The sequence below is a fragment of the Pleurodeles waltl genome, chromosome 4_1 (genome assembly GCF_031143425.1).
Source record: "Pleurodeles waltl isolate 20211129_DDA chromosome 4_1, aPleWal1.hap1.20221129, whole genome shotgun sequence".
Taxonomy (NCBI): Eukaryota; Metazoa; Chordata; class Amphibia; order Caudata; family Salamandridae; genus Pleurodeles; species Pleurodeles waltl.
In genome coordinates this window covers 538102593-538121097 of record NC_090442.1, presented here as the reverse complement: position 1 = coordinate 538121097, position 18505 = coordinate 538102593, and the positions used below count along the sequence as shown (strand labels likewise).

General features: G+C 43.4%; 1 protein-coding gene across 2 annotated transcripts in view; it reads right to left on the bottom strand.

The window, feature by feature from the left end:
• Positions 1–18505, bottom strand: part of CTTNBP2 (cortactin binding protein 2) — a 670870-nt gene that overhangs the window by 47534 nt on the left and 604831 nt on the right. For both annotated transcript variants that reach the window (XM_069228905.1, XM_069228907.1), the window contains one exon: positions 13643–13729. In XM_069228905.1, coding sequence (XP_069085006.1) covers positions 13643–13729 — 87 coding nt within the window. The remainder of the gene's footprint in view (positions 1–13642; positions 13730–18505) is intronic.

The window sequence follows — 18505 nt, the reverse complement described above, 5'->3', positions numbered from 1 at the left end:
CCCAATTCTTGGGGAGAGGTCAGATCAGAGTCCACCAAGTACTGGTGCAACAAATCAGACACACAATTATTAAGAATATGCTCTCTCAGGATCAAGTTATACAGGCTGTCATAATCAGTAACTATACTGCCATGTAACCACCCCTCCAAGGCCTTCACTGAATGGTCAATGAAATCAACCCAGTCTTGTGAAGACTCCTTTTTGGTCTCTCTGAACTTTATCCTGTATTGTTCAGTGGTTAAGCCATAACCATCCAGGAGTGCATTCTTAAGAACTTTGTAATCATTAGCTTCATTTTCTTTCACAGTAAGGAGCCTATCCCTACCTTTTCCACTAAATGATAGCCATAGGATAGCAGCCCACTGCCTTTGAGGGACATCCTGTACAACACAGGCCCTCTCAAGTGCAGCAAACCACTTGTTAATGTCATCCCCCTCCTTATAAGGGGGAACTATCTTGTGCAGATTCCTAGAATCATGCTCTTTTGCAGGATGACTATTGGGAATACTGCTGCTGCCACCATGGGTTTCTAAACCCAGTTTCTGTCTCTCCTTCTCTACTTCTAAGGACTGTCTATCCAAATCCAGCTGTTGCTTCTTGAGCTTCAGTCTGGTTTGTTCCACTCTCAATCTATTGAGCTCCCTTTCTAACAATCTATCATCAGGGTGGGTGGGAGGGACATTCCTAGACACAGAAGTATGATGAGAATGAACAGAAGGAGACCTGTCCCTTACAGAGGGCACCCTAACAGCTTGGCTGACAGTGTAATGTGAGAGCACACCATCTGTATGATGTGACTTCACCTCAGTACCAACTATGCTAGACTGTCTAGTAATGGGCAGGCTAAGAAGTTTCTTTCCTGAATCTTTTCCTGGGGGAGTCCCTGGATCAGATTGGGAACCATTAGCTACTTTTTCAACAGATGGGGCACTTTTAGCCTTATCTTGTTCTCTAAGCATGTTAAGTAACAATTCCAAGGAAGGATTCTTCCCTACACTCAAACCTCTCTCTATGCAGAGACTCCTTGCTCCTTTCCAGCTAAGGTGATCATATGCAAGTTTGGACAGATCAACATTTTGGCCTGTGCCAGACATTTTTAGAGAGAGTTAAAGTGATAGAAAAAGAAAAAAAAGTTTGTCAGAGCTTTTAGAAAGACAGAGAAAAAAAAACTTTTTAAACTTTTTAGAACTTTTTGAAAGTTTAGAAGTACTTTTCAGCACTTTAGAAAAGAGTGAAAAGAGGAAATGCAAAACTTTTTAGTTATGTGTACACACACTGAACTTGTTTTGTATATTTTTCTCTTATGAAAAGTACAATGACAAGAGTGGTAAGTAGTCTCAAAGCACTTATCCCACCGCTGCACAACCAATGTAGGAGGCTGGACTGGCTTGTAGTGAGTACCAAGGGGTACTTGCACCTTGCACCAGGCCCAGTTATCCCTTAGTAGTGTATAGGGTGTCTAGCAGCATAGGCTGATAGATAATGGTAGCTTAGCAGAGCAGCTTAGGCTGAACTAGGAGACGAGTAAAGCTCATACAGTACCACTTAGTGTCATATGCACAATATCATAAGAAAACACAATACACAGATATACTAAAAATAAAGGTACTTTATTTTTATGACAATATGCCAAAAGTATCTCAGTGAGTACCCTCAGTATGAGGATAGCAAATATACACAAGATATATGTACACAATACCAAAATATGCAGTAATAGTATTAGAAAACAGTGCAAACAATGTATAGTTACAATAGGATGCAATGGAGACACATAGGGATGGGGCAACACAAACCATATACTCCAAAAGTGGAATGCGAACCACGAATGGACCCCAAACCTATGTGACCTTGTAGAGGGTCGCTGGGACTATTAGAAAATAGTAAGGGTTAGAAAAATAGCCCACCCCAAGACCCTGAAAAGTGAGTGCAAAGTGCACTAAAGTTCCCCAAAGGACATAGAAGTCGTGATAGGGGGATTCTACAGGAAAGACACAAACCAACAATGCAACAACAATGGATTTCCAGTCGAGGGTACCTGTGGAACAAGGGGACCAAGTCCAAAAGTCACAAGCAAGTCGGGGATGGGCAGATGCCCAGGAAATGCCAGCTGTGGGTGCAAAGGAGCTGCTACTGGACAGTAGAAGCGTAGGTTTCTGCAAGAACGACAAGGGCTAGAGACTTCCCCTTTGGAGGACGGATCCCTCACGATGTGGAGAGTAGTGCAGAAGTGTTTTCCCGCCGAAAGACTGCCAACAAGCCTTGCTAGCTGCAAATCGTGCGGTAAAGGTTTTTGGATGCTGCTGTGGCCCAGGAGGGACCAGGATGTCGCAAATTGCATCAGGGGACAGAGGGGACGTCGAGCAAGACAAGGAGCCCTCTCAGCAGCAGGTAGCACCCGGAGAAGTGCCAGAAACAGGCACTACGAGGATGCGTGAAACGGTGCTCACCCGAAGTCGCACAAAGGAGTCCCACGTCGCCGGAGAACAACTTAGGAGGTCGTGCAATGCAGGTTAGAGTGCCGTGGACCCAGGCTGGACTGTGCACAAAGGATTTCCGCCGGAAGTGCACGGAGGCCGGAGTAGCTGCAAAAGTCGCGGTTTCCAACAATGCAGTCTGGCGTGGGGAGGCAAGGACTTACCTCCACCAAACTTGGACTGAAGAGTCACTGGACTGTGGGAGTCACTTGGACAGAGTTGCTGGATTCAAGGGTCCTCGCTCGTCATGCTGAGAGGAGACCCAAGGTACCGGTGATGCAGTTCTTTGGTGCCTGCGGTTGCAGGGGGACGATTCCGTCGACCCACAGGAGATTTCTTCAGAGCTTCTAGTGCAGAGAGGAGGCAGACTACCCCCACAGCATGCACCACCAGGAAAACAGTCGAGAAGGCGGCAGGATCAGCGTTACAGAGTTGCAGTAGTCGTCTTTGCTACTATGTTGCAGTTTTGCAGGCTTCCAGCGCGGTCAGCAGTCGATTCCTTGGCAGAAGGTGAAGAGAGAGATGCAGAGGAACTCGGATGAGCTCTTGCATTCGTTATCTAAGGAATCCCAAGAGACAGAGACCCTAAATAGCCAGAAAAGAGGGTTTGGCTACCTAGGAGAGAGGATAGGCTAGCAACACCTGAAGGAGCCTATCAGAAGGAGTCTCTGACGTCACCTGATGGCACTGGCCACTCAGAGCAGTCCAGTGTGCCAGCAGCACCTCTGTTTCCAAGATGGCAGAGGTCTGGAGCCCACTGGAGGAGCTCTGGGCACCTCCCAGGGGAGGTACAGGTCAGAGGAGTGGTCACTCCCCTTTCCTTTGTCCAGTTTCGCGCCAGAGCAGGGCTAAGGGGTCCCTGAACCGGTGTAGACTGGCTTATGCAGAAATGGGCACCAAATGTGCCCATGAAAGCATTTCCAGAGGCTGGGGGAGGCTACTCCTCCTCTGCCTTCACACCATTTTCCAAAGGGAGAGGGTGTAACACCCTCTCTCAGAGGAAGTCCTTTGTTCTGCCATCCTGGGCCAGGCCTGGCTGGACCCCAGGAGGGCAGATGCCTGTCTGAGGGGTTGGCAGCAGCAGCAGCTGCAGTGAAACTCCGGGAAAGGCAGTTTGGCAGTACCAGGGTATGTGCTACAGACCACTGGGATCATGGGATTGTGCCAACTATGCCAGGATGGTATAGAGGGGGCAATTCCATGATCATAGACATATTACATGGCCATATTCGGAGTTAAGATTGTGAAGCTACATATAGGTAGTGACCTATATGTAGTGCACGCGTGTAATGGTGTCCCCGCACTCACAAAGTCCGGGGAATTGGCCCTGAACAATGTGGGGGCACCTTGGCTAGTGCCAGGGTGCCCTCACACTAAGTAACTTAGCACCCAACCTTTACCAGGTAAAGGTTAGACATATAGGTGACTTATAAGTTACTTAAGTGCAGTGTAAAATGGCTGTGAAATAACGTGGACGTTATTTCACTCAGGCTGCAGTGGCAGGCCTGTGTAAGATTTGTCAGAGCTCCCTATGGGTGGCAAAATAAATGCTGCAGCCCATAGGGATCTCCTGGAACCCCAATACCCTGGGTACCTCAGTACCATATACTAGGGAATTATAAGGGTGTTCCAGTAAGCCAATGTAAATTGGTAAAATTGGTCACTAGCCTGTTAGTGACAATTTGAAAGTAATGAGAGAGCATAACCACTGAGGTTCTGGTTAGCAGAGCCTCAGTGAGACAGTTAGTCATAACACAGGTAACACATTCAGGCACACTTATGAGCACTGGGGCCCTGACTAGCAGGGTCCCAGTGACACATACAACTAAAACAACATATAAACAGTGAAAAATGGGGGTAACATGCCAGGCAAGATGGTACTTTCCTACAGGAGCTACGTCTTGAAGTGTTACCATGTGGAAGTGGTCTGATTTGATGAAGAGATTTTGTGTTCTGAGATCTAAGATAGGTCTTAACGTTTTGTCCTTTTTTGGAATCAGGAAATATAGTGAGTAGACGCCTGTTCCTTTCTGATGATTCGGTACGAGCTCTATTGCTTGTTTTTGTAGTAGTGCTTGGACCTCTATTTGTAATAGGTCTAAGTGTTGTTGGGACAGAATGTGCGTTTTGGTTGGCACATCTGGCGGGAATTTTGTGAATTCTATGCAATAACCATGTTGGATCATTGATAGGACCCATGCGTCTGTGGTAATGTGTGTCCAGTTTTGGTAGTATGTGGTTAGCCTCCCCCCCACTGGTGACAAGTGTTGGGGTGTTGTGACATTGAAGTCACTGTTTGGTCTGGCTTGGTTTGGTTGTTTTGACCTTTCCCCTTCCTCTTGGGAATTGTCCTCTATAGGAACCACGAAACCCTCCCCTTTGGTATTGCACCTGATAGGTGGGTCTGGTTTGAGAGGTGGAAGGCTCAGATGTTTGTTGCCGAAAACCTCCTCTGAATTGTGGTTTTCTAAAGGTGCCTCTGACTTGTGGGGAATAGAGCGCGCCCATGGCTTTAGCCGTGTCCGTGTCTTTTTTCAATTTCTCAATGGCTGTGTCGACTTCCGGCCCAAACAACTGTTGTTGATTAAACGGCATATTCAACACCGCTTGTTGAATCTCTGGCTTGAATCCAGAACTTCTCAGCCATGCATGCCTGCGAATGGTTACAGCCGTGTTGACAGTTTGTGCTGCTGTGTCTGCTGAGTCTACTGCGGACCTTATCTGGTTGTTAGATATGGCCTTCTTCCACTACTTGCTGGGCATGTTTTTGGTGTTCCTTGGGCAAGTGCTGTATGATGTCTTGCATCTTGTCCCAGTGTGCCCTGTCGTAGCGTGCAAGTAGGGCTTGCGAATTTGCAATCCGCCATTGATTGGCTGCTTGTGCTGCCACTCGCTTGCCCGCTGCGTCAAATTTTCTGCTTTCTTTGTCAGGCGGTGGAGCGTCTCCTGGCGATTGAGAGTTTGCTCTTTTTCTTGCCGCCCCTACAACCACGGAGTCCGGTGTAAGTTGTTGCGTTATGAACACAGGATCTGTTGGGGGAGGTTTGTACTTTTTCTAAATTCTAGGCGTGATAGCCCTTCCATTTACAGGCTCCTGGAAGACCTGTTTCGCGTGCTTGAGCATGCCCGGGAGCATTGGCAGACTCTGATAGGAAGCGTGGGTGGATGCCAGAGTGTTAAACAGGAAATCATCCTCCATTGACTCTGTGTGCATTGCTATGTTGTGGAACGTAGCTACCCTGGATAGTACTTGCGAATATGCAGTACTGTCTTCTGGTGGTGACAGCTTTGTTGGATAACAATCCGGACTTTTATCCAATACTGGTGCATCATGTAAGTCCCATGCATCAGCATCATCTTGTGTCATCCCAGTATGTGTGGGTGACTGCATTATAGGGGTTCCCACTGGTGACAGTTGTGGTGAGCGCGGTGGGGACGGTTGTGGTGAGAACATTGGTGGTGGAGATTTGTCTCTAACCACTTTTGCCTTAGGTTGCATTTCTTTCTCCTGAAATGCAAGTTTCCTTTTTGATTTGAGCGGAGGTAAAGTTTGTATTTTTCCAGTCTCTTTTTGGATATGTAACCTCCTTTGTGTATGGTCAGGTTCTTCCATAGCTAACTCCTGCCCGAATCGATGTCTTTCCTTGAATTGGCTGGAAAGTCCTTGCTCTTCTGTATAAGAGCTTCTTTTCGGCTCCGAGGCCGCTTTTTTCGGTACTGAGTTTTCCTTGTTTTGGGCGAATCGAACTCTCGGTGTCGAGATCGTTCGGTGCCGGATTCTTGACCGGAGTCGTAAGTCTTCGGCAATTCTTTGGCCTTTTTCGGTGCCGATGTTTGGTCACCTTCCTTTCGGTGGGTTGAGCCATGGCCTGCTGGCGGTGGCGTCCCCATGGACTTAAATGTTTTGGTGTGACCCTGAATTTTGGACGGGGCAGGTTTAATCATGGTTCGTTGCACCGTCGAGGGTCGTTCACTTTCGGATTCATCCGAGTCCGTCTCCTGGATGGAGATGCTTTCCTCCTCTCCGATGTCGAGCTGTTCTTTCGGTTTCAACGCCATTTGTAGTCTTCTTGCGCGTCGATCCCTCAAGGTCTTTTTTGATCGAAACGCTCGGCAAGCTTCGCAAGTATCCTCTCTGTGTTCAGGTGATAAACACAGATTACAGACCCGGTGCTGGTCTGTATAAGGATACTTTGCGTGACACTTAGGACAGAAACGGAAGGGGGTCCGGTCTATTAGTCTGGGACGACGTGTGTGGTCGGGCCGACCAGGCCTCGGTGAAGAGTGGAAGGCCCGAAGGGCCTCCGAAGCGGTCTTAATTTCGGTGCCGATACACTAACCTGGTACCGAACGCTAACAATACCGTCAAATTTTCGATACTTTTGCTAACTTTCCTAATTCGAAATACGGAGCGAAGAGAAACACGTCCGAACCCGATGGCGGAAAGAAAACAATCTAAGATGGAGTCGACGCCCATGCGCAATGGAGCCGAAAGGGAGGAGTCACTCGGTCCCGTGACTCGAAAAGATTTCTTCGAAGAAAAACAACTTGTAACACTCCGAGCCCAACACTAGATGGCAGGATGATGCACAGCATGTGTATCTGCAGCTACACATGCCACCGAACATATATATATATGGTAAATAGCTTTTGTCATTTTACAGCTCGGCAAGGATGACACTTGTCAATCCTATGTTTAAAGATTTTGCTGTACAAATGGCAAAAGACTGTCACTATCTAGCTCGGCGTGGATAGCACTGTGCTTATCCTATGCTTAAAAACTTTGCTAGATAAGCAGACATTTGAGGTGAGCAAATCTAGAGTGTTGCTGGTGTTGCAGGGTGCTCCTTACTAGAGCTGCTCTCCACCTAAATTTTGGAACTTCATAGAATTCTCCTTTGTTTTTTGCATAATGTATGCGTCACTCTAACCCTGAAAGGGCCTTGTTTTGACTTATAATGGATGCTCCCTTGTGTCTGGACAAAGCTAAACCCCTCTGAAGAGCTCTAATGAGAGCGAAACACGTGGCAGGGGTTGCTTTACTCATTCCAGGTTGGCTTGGACGGTATTTGACCGGTCCAAAGCTGTAATACTGTGCCTGGAGCGGTAAATGGCTTTTGTCATTTTACAGCTCGGAAAGGATGACACATTTCAATCCTATGTTCAAGGATTTTGCTGTACAAATGGCAAAAGACTTTGTCACTATCTAGCTCGGCGTGGATAGCACTGTGCTGATCCTATGCTTAAAAACGTTGCTAGATAAGCAGACATTTGAGGTGAGGAAATCTAGAGTGTCGCTGGTGTTGCAGGGTGCTCCTTATAAGTTTGGGAATTTCCCAGAGTTCTCCTTTGTTTTTTGCATATATAGATCTACATATAGATCTATATGTTTTTTTTTTGTAGTTGTATGGTTTCCTTGGGGGCATAATGGCCCCCAGGGAAATCGTACAATTTCAACAAAAAAAATAATATTGCCCCCACTGGGGGTCGCCCTGCCCACAGGCGGACCCTCGTCAATTTCTTTTTTTTTTTTTTTTTAATTTAGGGGACACCTACCTTTTTATAAAAAAAAATATGGGCCCAGGGCCGACCCCCCTAAGTGAAATCCCTGGTGTCTAGTGGGGTTTCCTGGCCCTCGAGGTCAGGAAACCTGTTCAGGAAGGCCTGAGGCCAGAGTCTCCCCTTTCAAACGAGGCCTTCCCGAACATCGCCCTTGCGGCACACTGAGCCACAAATGGGCAAGTGGAGGGGTGGGGGGAAACACAAAGATCTTCAGTGTCTCCCGGGGTGTTTTAAAAAGAAAAAATACTCGGTGCCCTCCCTGGTGGCGGCCACTGGTCGTGACCTGCACCAGGGAGGTAGTGCGGGCGTCAGCCGGTGGCAGACGCCCGCACTCAAGGGGTTAAGTTCTTTAATTCTTCAACTAAAATGTTTGGTTTCTTTGTTTAGCAGCATATCACACACTCATTTCCCTTGAAGTTTGTCTTGCTGTTCAAGACAAGATATCAAATGAAACACAGAAATTCCCTTGGGGGAAATTTACCATTATGTGTCAGTTTAGATAGTGGGGGAGGTCAGTTACAATTCACAATGCCACTGTAACGGTTCCCTCTATAGACAGTCAGTTTAATTTCCACCAATTGCTGTGTGCAAAATTAAAAGAAGCAAATATCTTCTGACAAGGCATGCAATTAAAAGGTTACATACATCTGGTACAGAGGACCCACACCTGTTACATACACCTGTTGCATACATCTGTTACAGAGGATACAATCAGAATAAGAACATAGCCACTCTGTTACATTACATTTATGTAAAGGTCAATTCATATATATTTTCTAGCAAGAATAAAGATGGGTAAAAGACTAAACCTCGCCCTTCCCACTGACAAGATCTCCGCCATCTATAAAAACTTTGAACCCATAAACCCACCGCTATTGACAACCTCAGATTCCTCACCCCCATTGAGGCTAACAACCATGATGCAATATCTGACCACCTGCTCGCCGCATGGGACCAGCTCGCAACAGAAATTATCACAGCCATCATGAACTCCACCCACTCAGGACCTCCCACTAACTCCTAGAGCCATCACATTTTCCACCTTAGGAAGAACGTGATCAGTGGCAAGCTCACTGCCATCTTCAACTCATCCATAACCACGGCCTACTTCCCCGAAGCATGGAAATCCACAGACATCAAACCTCTTCTCAAGAAACCTTCCACCGACCCGCAATGAGCTCAAGAACTACAGTCTCATCTCACTGCTCCCCATTCCTGCCAAAGTCCTTGAAAACGCCATCAACCGCCAACACAAGGAACATCCGGAGAGCAACAATCTTCTGGAGCTTTCCCAATCTAGATTCTGCACCAACCATAGCACCAAAACTGCCCTGATTGCTGCCACAGACAACATCAGAACCCTCCTTAACTGTGGAGAATCGGCAGCCCTGGTCCTTCTTGGCCTCTCTGTAGCATTCAACACCATATCCCACCACACCTTTGTAAAGAGGCTTCATCACACTGGAATCCAAGCAGACACCCTCAAATGATTTGCCTCCTTCCTCATTAGAAGAACCCAGAGAATCCACCTAGCACCTTTCATCTTGGAACCCAAGAACATAACCTGTGGCGTCCCTCAGCCCTACACTGTTCAAAATTTACATAAGCCTCTTCGCCAACATTGTCAGAATAAACATAATATTGTACAAAGATGACACCCGGCTCATTCTCTCACTGTCAGAGGACAGGCATTGCTGACTGAATGAAAAACAACTGTCTAAAGCTCAACTCAGAATACACAAAAGTGCTGATCTTCGGGAAACAACATCTCCCTGTGAAACGACTTGTGGTGGCCTTCTGAATTAGGACCAGCACCCACTCCAACAGACCACGCACACTATCTTGGCATCATCCTGGACAGGAAGCCCACTATGAAAAACCAGATCAATGCAGTCTCTTCCACCTGCTTCCTCACTCTTCACATGTTCTATAAGATTTAAAATGGCTCCCTGTGAACCCAAGACAAACCGTCACTCAAACCCTAGTCACAAGCCCACTGGACTACAGCAACACACTCTACGTAGTAATCACCATGCACCTCCTGAAGAGACTACCGACCATACAGAACTCAGTGGCCAGACTCATCCTTGACCTTCCCAAATGGACCCACACCACCCCCCACCTCAAGAAACTCCACTGGTTTCCCATTCAGAAGAGATGTCAATTTAAGATGCTGATCTACACTTACAAGGCCCTTCACAACCAAGGACCAGCATACATCAACCACCGCCTGAACTTCCATCAACCCTCCAAGGAACCTCGGTGCACTTCCCTCTCCCTCACACACCGCACGCATCAACAGAAGCAACAGTGGAGAATGCACCTTCTCCAACCTTGCAGCAAAATTTTGGAATGACCTCCCCCTTCACCTACAGACCTCATCCTCTCTTTTGGAATTCGGGAAATGACTCAAGAACTGGCTGTTCAACTGAACTCCTACCAACAATGCTCTCAGTGCCTGGATTAGCAGCGCTCTATAAATCTGATTTTACAAACAGACTAGGGCATCAACATCTACAGCTGGAGTACAACAATGAAATCCCTCTCGTGGTACGTGGAGCAGATACAATGTTCTTGAAAAAGAAAACTAACAAATGTCAGCAGTGTCACTTAAAATCTAGATGAATCAGGTATATGAAAAGCCAGTGTTGTCAGTTCAGTGGACTATGGTATCCACTGCAGGGACCAATTTTCAACCAACGGTGACAGGTTAAAATTCACACAGCCATTCGTCCTTCTGTGGTTGGCAGAAAGCATACCACTGATGGAAACATGGTAGTCAAAATTGTTTCAGCACTGAGAGAGAAAAAAACAGTGCCATATCTTTATAGATATGGCACAAACACTGATGCATCCTAATACATCTGTTTTGGATTTGCAGGGTCATCCTCAAACTTTCTACCTTCACCCTCATATTTTCTAAACTCAATTTTATTGGCTTTTAGGACTGCTAACCAGTGCTAACATGCTTGTATTCTCTCCTTTAAAAATGATGAAATTGCCTCACACCCAATTGGCACATTTAATTTACTTGTAAGTCCCTAGTAAAGTGGTACTACATGTGCCCAGGGCTGGTAAATTAAATGTTGCTAGTAGGCCTACAGAATTCATTGTGCTACCACTTAATTAACCCTTTAAACATGCCTCTGGCCTGATATTGTAGCCTGTGGGTTCAGTTTCAAACTGTCATTTTGACCTAGCAAAATAAACCTTTTGCCAGGCCTAAACATTCCTTTTTATACATATAAAAGGTCCCCCTAGTGTAGGCTCCTCACAGCCCATAGGAAAAGGTACAGTATGGTTAAAAATATGGACATTTATGTTTCTTTTTACATGTCCTGGTAGTGAAAAACTCTTAAATTCATTTTTCACTACTGCAAGGCCTGCCTCTCTCATCAGGGAACATTGGGTTACCCTATTACGTTTAATAAGTGACGCTTTTCAATTGGGAGCAGGTAAGAATGCCCAGTTTGGTGTCTAAGGAATTGTAATTTAAACCTCCCTTTAATGGTAAAGTTGGGTCTTAAGTAACAGTTCTGCACATGCTACTTTTAGAAAGTTTACATTTTCATGTCTCAACCATTTCCTGTATCCTGGGTCACATGTTTAAGTGCAGATGATCTTTGCATATTGCTCCCAGATAGTGAGATAAATAGGGAATAGGTGCTGACAGTTTGGGCCATCTCGGACTTGATAAGGGAGTGGAGCTACCATCTACTACACTTGCACATGACAAATACTCTGCCTCAACGCACTCACAAAGGGTTTCACACTAGTATTTTCTGCCCCGTGCCAAGATGGGGGCAGGGCAAGGAGGGAGGAAATTCCGACCACCTCTGGGGGTGGATCCCTCTAGAAACCTCTCCAACTACAAAGCTACTACTTCAAAGCCGGCACAGAGTATAACTGTTGGACCCTCAGTAGACCTCTGGACCTGTGGTAGACTCAGCAGGACTGCTGTGCTGCTCTGATGCAAGAAGGACTGCTGCTCTGATGCCTTGCTACCCTGCTCCCCCCACTGCCTGAATGAGAATGGCTGAACCTGCATCTTGAAACCAGGACCACCAGAGTGAATTCAAAGGCTAGTTGGCTGGCCTCAAAGCCTCAGGGACAGAAAAGTCTCCAACCACCATGAACTCAGCACCTAGACTCTGTCTTCAACACGGGATCTTGCAAAGCTTTGCAACCAGGATTTAAGGTACTTTGTTCAGAGGAGCCTAACTTGGTCCCTGTTTTCAGGCCATGCTCCACCTGGCTTGACCAGATAACCATAGTTGGTACTTTGCGCTTTTAAGCACTATTTTGATCTAAAACTTTAAAATTGCACATCTTCGATTCTACCAATTGGATATTTGTCATTTTGGTCTCAAATAATTTATTATGTTTTACTCTATTTTCCAAATTGGTGTGGGATTTTTCTTGTGTTGTGTTTTCACTGTATTACTATTTGAGGTGCTGCATAAATACTTTACATATTGCCTCTGAGTTAAGCTTGACTGCTTTATGGCAAGCTACAGAAAGGTTATGTATAGGTTAATTTGGAGTTTGTTTGTATAGGTTAATTTGGAGTTTGTGTTTCATTTTGACAAGAATTGTTGTGCTGTTTCAGTAGGGTTTAACCCCCCTCAACCAGTAACCCATCTCCTACAATATGAGACTGTGTTTCTTTTTTCATTTGATACAACTTAGCACAGCAAATGCTGTACTTCTAGTAAATTTGGCCCTACGTTTCCAGAAAAAGACATAAACACTGTTGTATCAATGACCTGCATGGGGAGGAGAACCAAACATAACAGTCCTTTTATCAACAGGTGGAAGGCATGGGTAAAAACAGAACTGATAGGTGAAGACTCCTACCGCTTGTATGATTGACATACCCAAGCTGAAACTCCTGGCAGGGATAGCTAAAGGGAGGGCATAGTGGTCATAAATTATTTTACACGTTCTCTTGCTGCGTAAATGGTAATTAGTCTATGCTCTTAATAACTGACTAGGTTTCAACATGCTCCATTCAAATTTAGATTAATTATCAACAGGGTTAAATAGTTAACTGCACTGTTCTTTGAGGAACAAACATGTTAATCAATACCTGTAACCAACATACAGTATTTTACAAATTCTGCTATTATTAATGATGTCATTTAGGCTTATTGGATATAAAGCTGTGCCAAAAGAATATCAAAACACCAGTTTTTGTTCATGGACAAAGTTAGAAATGCTAGAAAATAATTCCCTTTATGTTGCGTAGTCGACATTTTTAACATGTTCAACTTCATAATGAAGAAAAATAAAGTCGTAACTCATTTATCTTTAACATTAGGATAGAGATGTGACTAAAAAGCACAAGTTGATTGGCAGGTGGCCACTCAGGCATAATTCATAGATGTTTCTCCTTGGGGGATGAAAACTATTATCTTGATGCCCTTCAGAGTGAAGAGTATGGTAAATTACATACAATATATTTGGCATAATTCTAGCAGCACACACAGATATTGTTCCCCTGAACTTCTCAACAAGTAAAATGCACATTTACCTTCACACTTACACTAAGAAAATGATAACTTGCAGTGCTTCTGAAAGTGATTAAACACATTCTTTTCACTTACTTTTTGTGGATTTGAAATTGTTGTTGAAGGCACTGGATCATTCTGAGAGTCTCTGAACAAGGAGAAACAATCCTCAGAACTTCCAATCTGAAATGGGTGATAAAAACATAAATGCGGAAGTTATTAAGGACTTTAAATTCCCTCCCAAGTGCCTGCAAGTACTTAGGGCTATATGCGCAAGTTAAGACGGAAACACAAGTAGCAGGAAAGGTATGTTGTACAAATATGTTTTGAGAACAAACTGCATTTTCAACTCACTGAGCAGAAGCACCATTCACATCATCTCACACTGCCGAAGTCGAAAGTCATCCATCCAAACACAAGCCATGCGGCAAAAATATTTTACACCTTGTATCTATCCTCCAAAACACACTGAAGTTGTAGAGGACAATTATGAAGACTCTGTTTTGGTCATTGGTTCAGGATATATCACGGAAAAGATAATCATTAGTTTATTTCGACAGGGGAACTCGCATCACATCACTGTCTATAAACTCACAGTCATATGCACCTACTTATTGAATCATGGCAGTGCAGAGCACTAAGGGCCTGATTTAGATTTTGGCGGAGGGGTTATTCTCTGTACCTCTGTATTGCCCATAATGAAGTTCAACATGTACCTCACCACTGCATTCCAAAAGAGGTTCTTTACTCAATTATGATCTACTCTGTAGGACATTGCGGTGACTGTGGCCTTGCATGTAAATAAAAGCACCCTCCTCTAGGTAGATCTTTTCATTTTTTTTCATGTAACTCTTTCATTCTGAAGGCTATAGTCTAGGGACTGAAGAGTGTTTTTAAGGGCCATTTATAAAACAGAAATCTAGCACCCAAGATTAACAGAGACTATCACAGGGATGATGAATATGGAGGCAAAATGCAAGCCCTGACGATAAAGAGTCTTCAAGGTTTCCTTTAATCACTGGCATGAAGCTGTTCAATCTCGAGTAGCTTGTATTCTTCAGGTTCAGCAAAGAGTAAACAATAGCGTAAAACGCTGGAAAAATGTTGGATCTTATCTATTTGAGGGGTATCTTATTAACATCCCCCTCAGAAATCTCTCTTGAATCAAGCACAACACGCTTTTAAATGGTAATTTATATCAAAATCAACCCTCCAAACACACGTAAAAGGTTTCCACATTGCAGACACTCCTGGGGCAATTTAGATCTTGACAGAGTACAGTCTGCTTTACTTAGAGCTCCTCAGATGCCAGATACTACAATGAGTGAGCCCCTTCACAGCAGTGAAGGCTTGTTGTGCAAACTGCATGCATAAGGCGCACGCTTGTCAAACATTTTTGTATTGAAAGATAAACTTCCAAAGCTGGAATTTTTGTTTCCACAACACAATATAAAGACAAATGGCCCTGACACAAAGAGAGTTTCCTTCTTTCACATGGGAGCCATTTCAAACTGCAAACGTCCACCATACAATGTATTGTGGGCACAGCCAAAGAAATGAGAGGTGGTTGCCCTGCCCTCAATAGGCATGACGAGTCACAGTGGCAGGCGGGCCAACATGTCAGAGGTTTACAGTTGCAGAGCCAGCAAAGGCTCACCAGTGTAAACACAGCATTTCCCCTGAATCTAAATAGAGTGGGTGAGCCATGAGATTGGAGGGACAGTAGCATATTTGATTTAGAGCAGTGCTCCCACTCTTCCAAAAACTCTAAATGAGCCTAGTATGCAATACTCATACCTGCATTAATAACATTTTGCCCCTACCAAGATCTTGGTTCTAATTTGTCCAGCTTTAAAAAAAATCTAATCAAGGTCATTCCTAATAACATTTACTGGACTGCAGCAGGTAATGTCCATAACCCTAGGAAAGTAATTTCATTCTGTATCCCCTACTCAGTTCCTTGACAGACTTCCACCAACGTAATGAAGAATTTATTAAATCCTAATGCTTGCTACTATCCTGCCCTTTGACACTAAATGATGTAACCAACTTCTCTATGAAGGGGTAGTTCTTTATGTTTGGAAGAATGTCATGGTTTTAAAGAAGATCACTGCTAACAGGCCTATGCAGTTTTTCCCATTTCCCTTCAAAGTTGCTTGAAGCCTAGTAAATACTCAGCTCTCCTTTTTATTGGAAGCAAGTTCAAGAGTAATGTGTAAAAGTCTGAGACAAGAACCTGTCTCATAGATTGTGAAGAGCTGGTATCACTGTGGCAGAAATAAAGTATTCAAAATGTCTTGGGGAATCAAATAGGACTCCAAGGTCTTTAGCTTGATGAAGCATTAAGGGACATTAGGAAGGAAAGTGATGGAGGGAGCAGAAAGCTGAGACTTGATGAAGCTGGAAAATAGCCAATTCAGTTATAACTTAGTTTCACAATATAGACTGGATGTGTTAGGAGTCGGAAAATTGAAAGGTGTGAGAAAAGGTGGCTTCTATTAGCAAAGAGGTGATGAGGTGAGAGAAGGTTTTTGGAGCACAGCTGAACCATACAAGAAGCTGTAAGGAGGGGATGATTTGATTATAGTGACAGCAATGACAAGAAATGCAAGGATATTTTGCAAGATATACTGGTTGACTGCGCTGTAAGGCACAGATGGGTCAGTGAGGCAATCAATGTGAGTATTGCTGATAAAAATCAAATACATGAAAAACAAACTGAACTTGGAGGACTGGGTGACTCAGGAAACAAACTGAGGAGGTTGCATACAAAGTGAATTATGAGTATGATGGAAAGCCACATGGTCAAGTATTTTTGAGGAACAATACAGTGTTGAGGAGACAATAGCAGGTGGGTATGTTGGGATCAGTTATTGTTAAATTTCAGATGTAGGAATACCACAGTGGACTAGAAGCAATCTGGGTGTACCCTTATGATAATGGAGATAATTAACCATTATGAGGGAGAAGAACTAGACTTGTCCAGAATGCCAGAGATTTGTAAATTTGAGAATATAAAGAACCAACTGGGCTGCATGGATCATTCCTCCTTTAAAGGATGGAAAAGATCCAACTTGTAGATGTAGCTGAAAATAAAGTGAAGTTGACAGAGCAGATTATTGATGAAAGAGAAGTATAAGAAGGGGGCTGTTAAGAGAGAGGTATGTATGGATCTGACATTATTTACCTTAGTATGAAAGTATGTACTCGTTCCTTTAGCTAAAAGACCAATTGAGGGCATACCAGTATGAAGGGACATGAGAGGAGTGAGATATTTATATGGGACATACATACATTTATGTTGAGGCTAAAGCAACATAAAAACAAAACAATTTGCCCCTCATTGGCCATAAATATAACACTAGTTAATAATTACAACATGAACACAAATTACATGTCAATAATTTCTGAACAATCAATCTTATTTAATTATAGTCTGTTCAATGTCGTACTCACATATGATTCCTCGTACATAAGAACAGAAAAATAAAATAAGTTCATATACATACAAATGCCGTGTTACATATCACATAGTACATATAAAACAGCACCTATATGAATTTTACATACATGAATTTCTCATTTCTAAAAAAGTGTCCAAGATAATAAATACAAAACATAAAATGTATCACAACTCTCGATGTATATAAACAACAATTCAATGGCGAGGAGGGGAAGCCACATTTACAATGTTATTTCCACGTTAAGGATATATATTCCATTACTTATTAGTTCTTGACGAAATATGTATTTACATTTTCCAAAAGGGGAGAAACTGCTCCATACTACTCACATTAAAAATTCCAGAAGCATTTCAATTTCAATGTAGGCGGGACAGGACTTTAAAAGAGATAATTATTTGGGTGTGTATTCATTTTATCGGGACACAATCAAAAAACAATTATATTATATAAATCAATTATAATTCAATAACTGTTTTTTAATCTGTTTAAATTTTGGTGTAAAATTTTTGACATACCCACTTTCGGGTAGGATTATCAGTGTTCTTCACATATCTGAAAAGATAAGAAAGTGGGGAGGATAAAAGAGGGGTTGTGGAACCCGAAGTTGGTAAGTGTGGATACATTTTTAAACCATTGTGTCCCAGCACCCGAGTATGTTGTTTTTAAAGAATGCTCACCTATGACCATTGTGGGTTTTGCTTTTAAAGCTGAAATAAAAACAGCTGTAACTTCTATTAATAAACAACAATGGTTTGTATGTTGGACAATTGTGTCCAACAATGGGTTCCATTATCACTCATTTGAATTTCTATTGAAATAGAGTGCACCAGTTTCCTATATTCATCGCGTATGCGGCTGCTCCGTATCACATTTATTCGCTTGTACGGGTGAGCACGCTCATGGGGACACGCTCATTTGTATGATGGCATTCGCAAAGTTGGAGGTGGAAGCCAATTTCTGACAGAGGGTTGCTGGGAGATGTAGTTTATAGCGCACACATGGAGGAACGTTCTTTTGTCCTATGCACTAAAAAGGGAACTTTATCCATGAATTAGACTGCTGGGCAACAATCTCAAAATGAATAAGAGAATATTTATTTCCTTAATTAAAGGGAATGTCTCTCTCTATGTTACACGTTTGGAGTCCCAAGGCACTTAAACATTCAATTTGATAAAAACAGAAATCCTTCCGGAGATATTATTTTAAAATATACATTTCACAGTTTATCAAAATGTGTTACTGAGCTCAGACATCTCATTTAGTACAGTTTCAGCAGTCTGTAGTTTCATGATGATAAAAGCCTCCTGTCTCAGTGAACACAAGTTTCCATGTGATTTAACTTGTACTTGTCTTAGTACTGTCCATTTCAAATTTAAGATTGCAAGTTAAGTTTGGAGAAAATGTTATACCAAAGGAGCTGACATTGTATGGCACCTAATTCTTGATTTGTGTTGACCAATGAGGTGTCTTGCTTCCTGATTAGTTTTTCCAATGT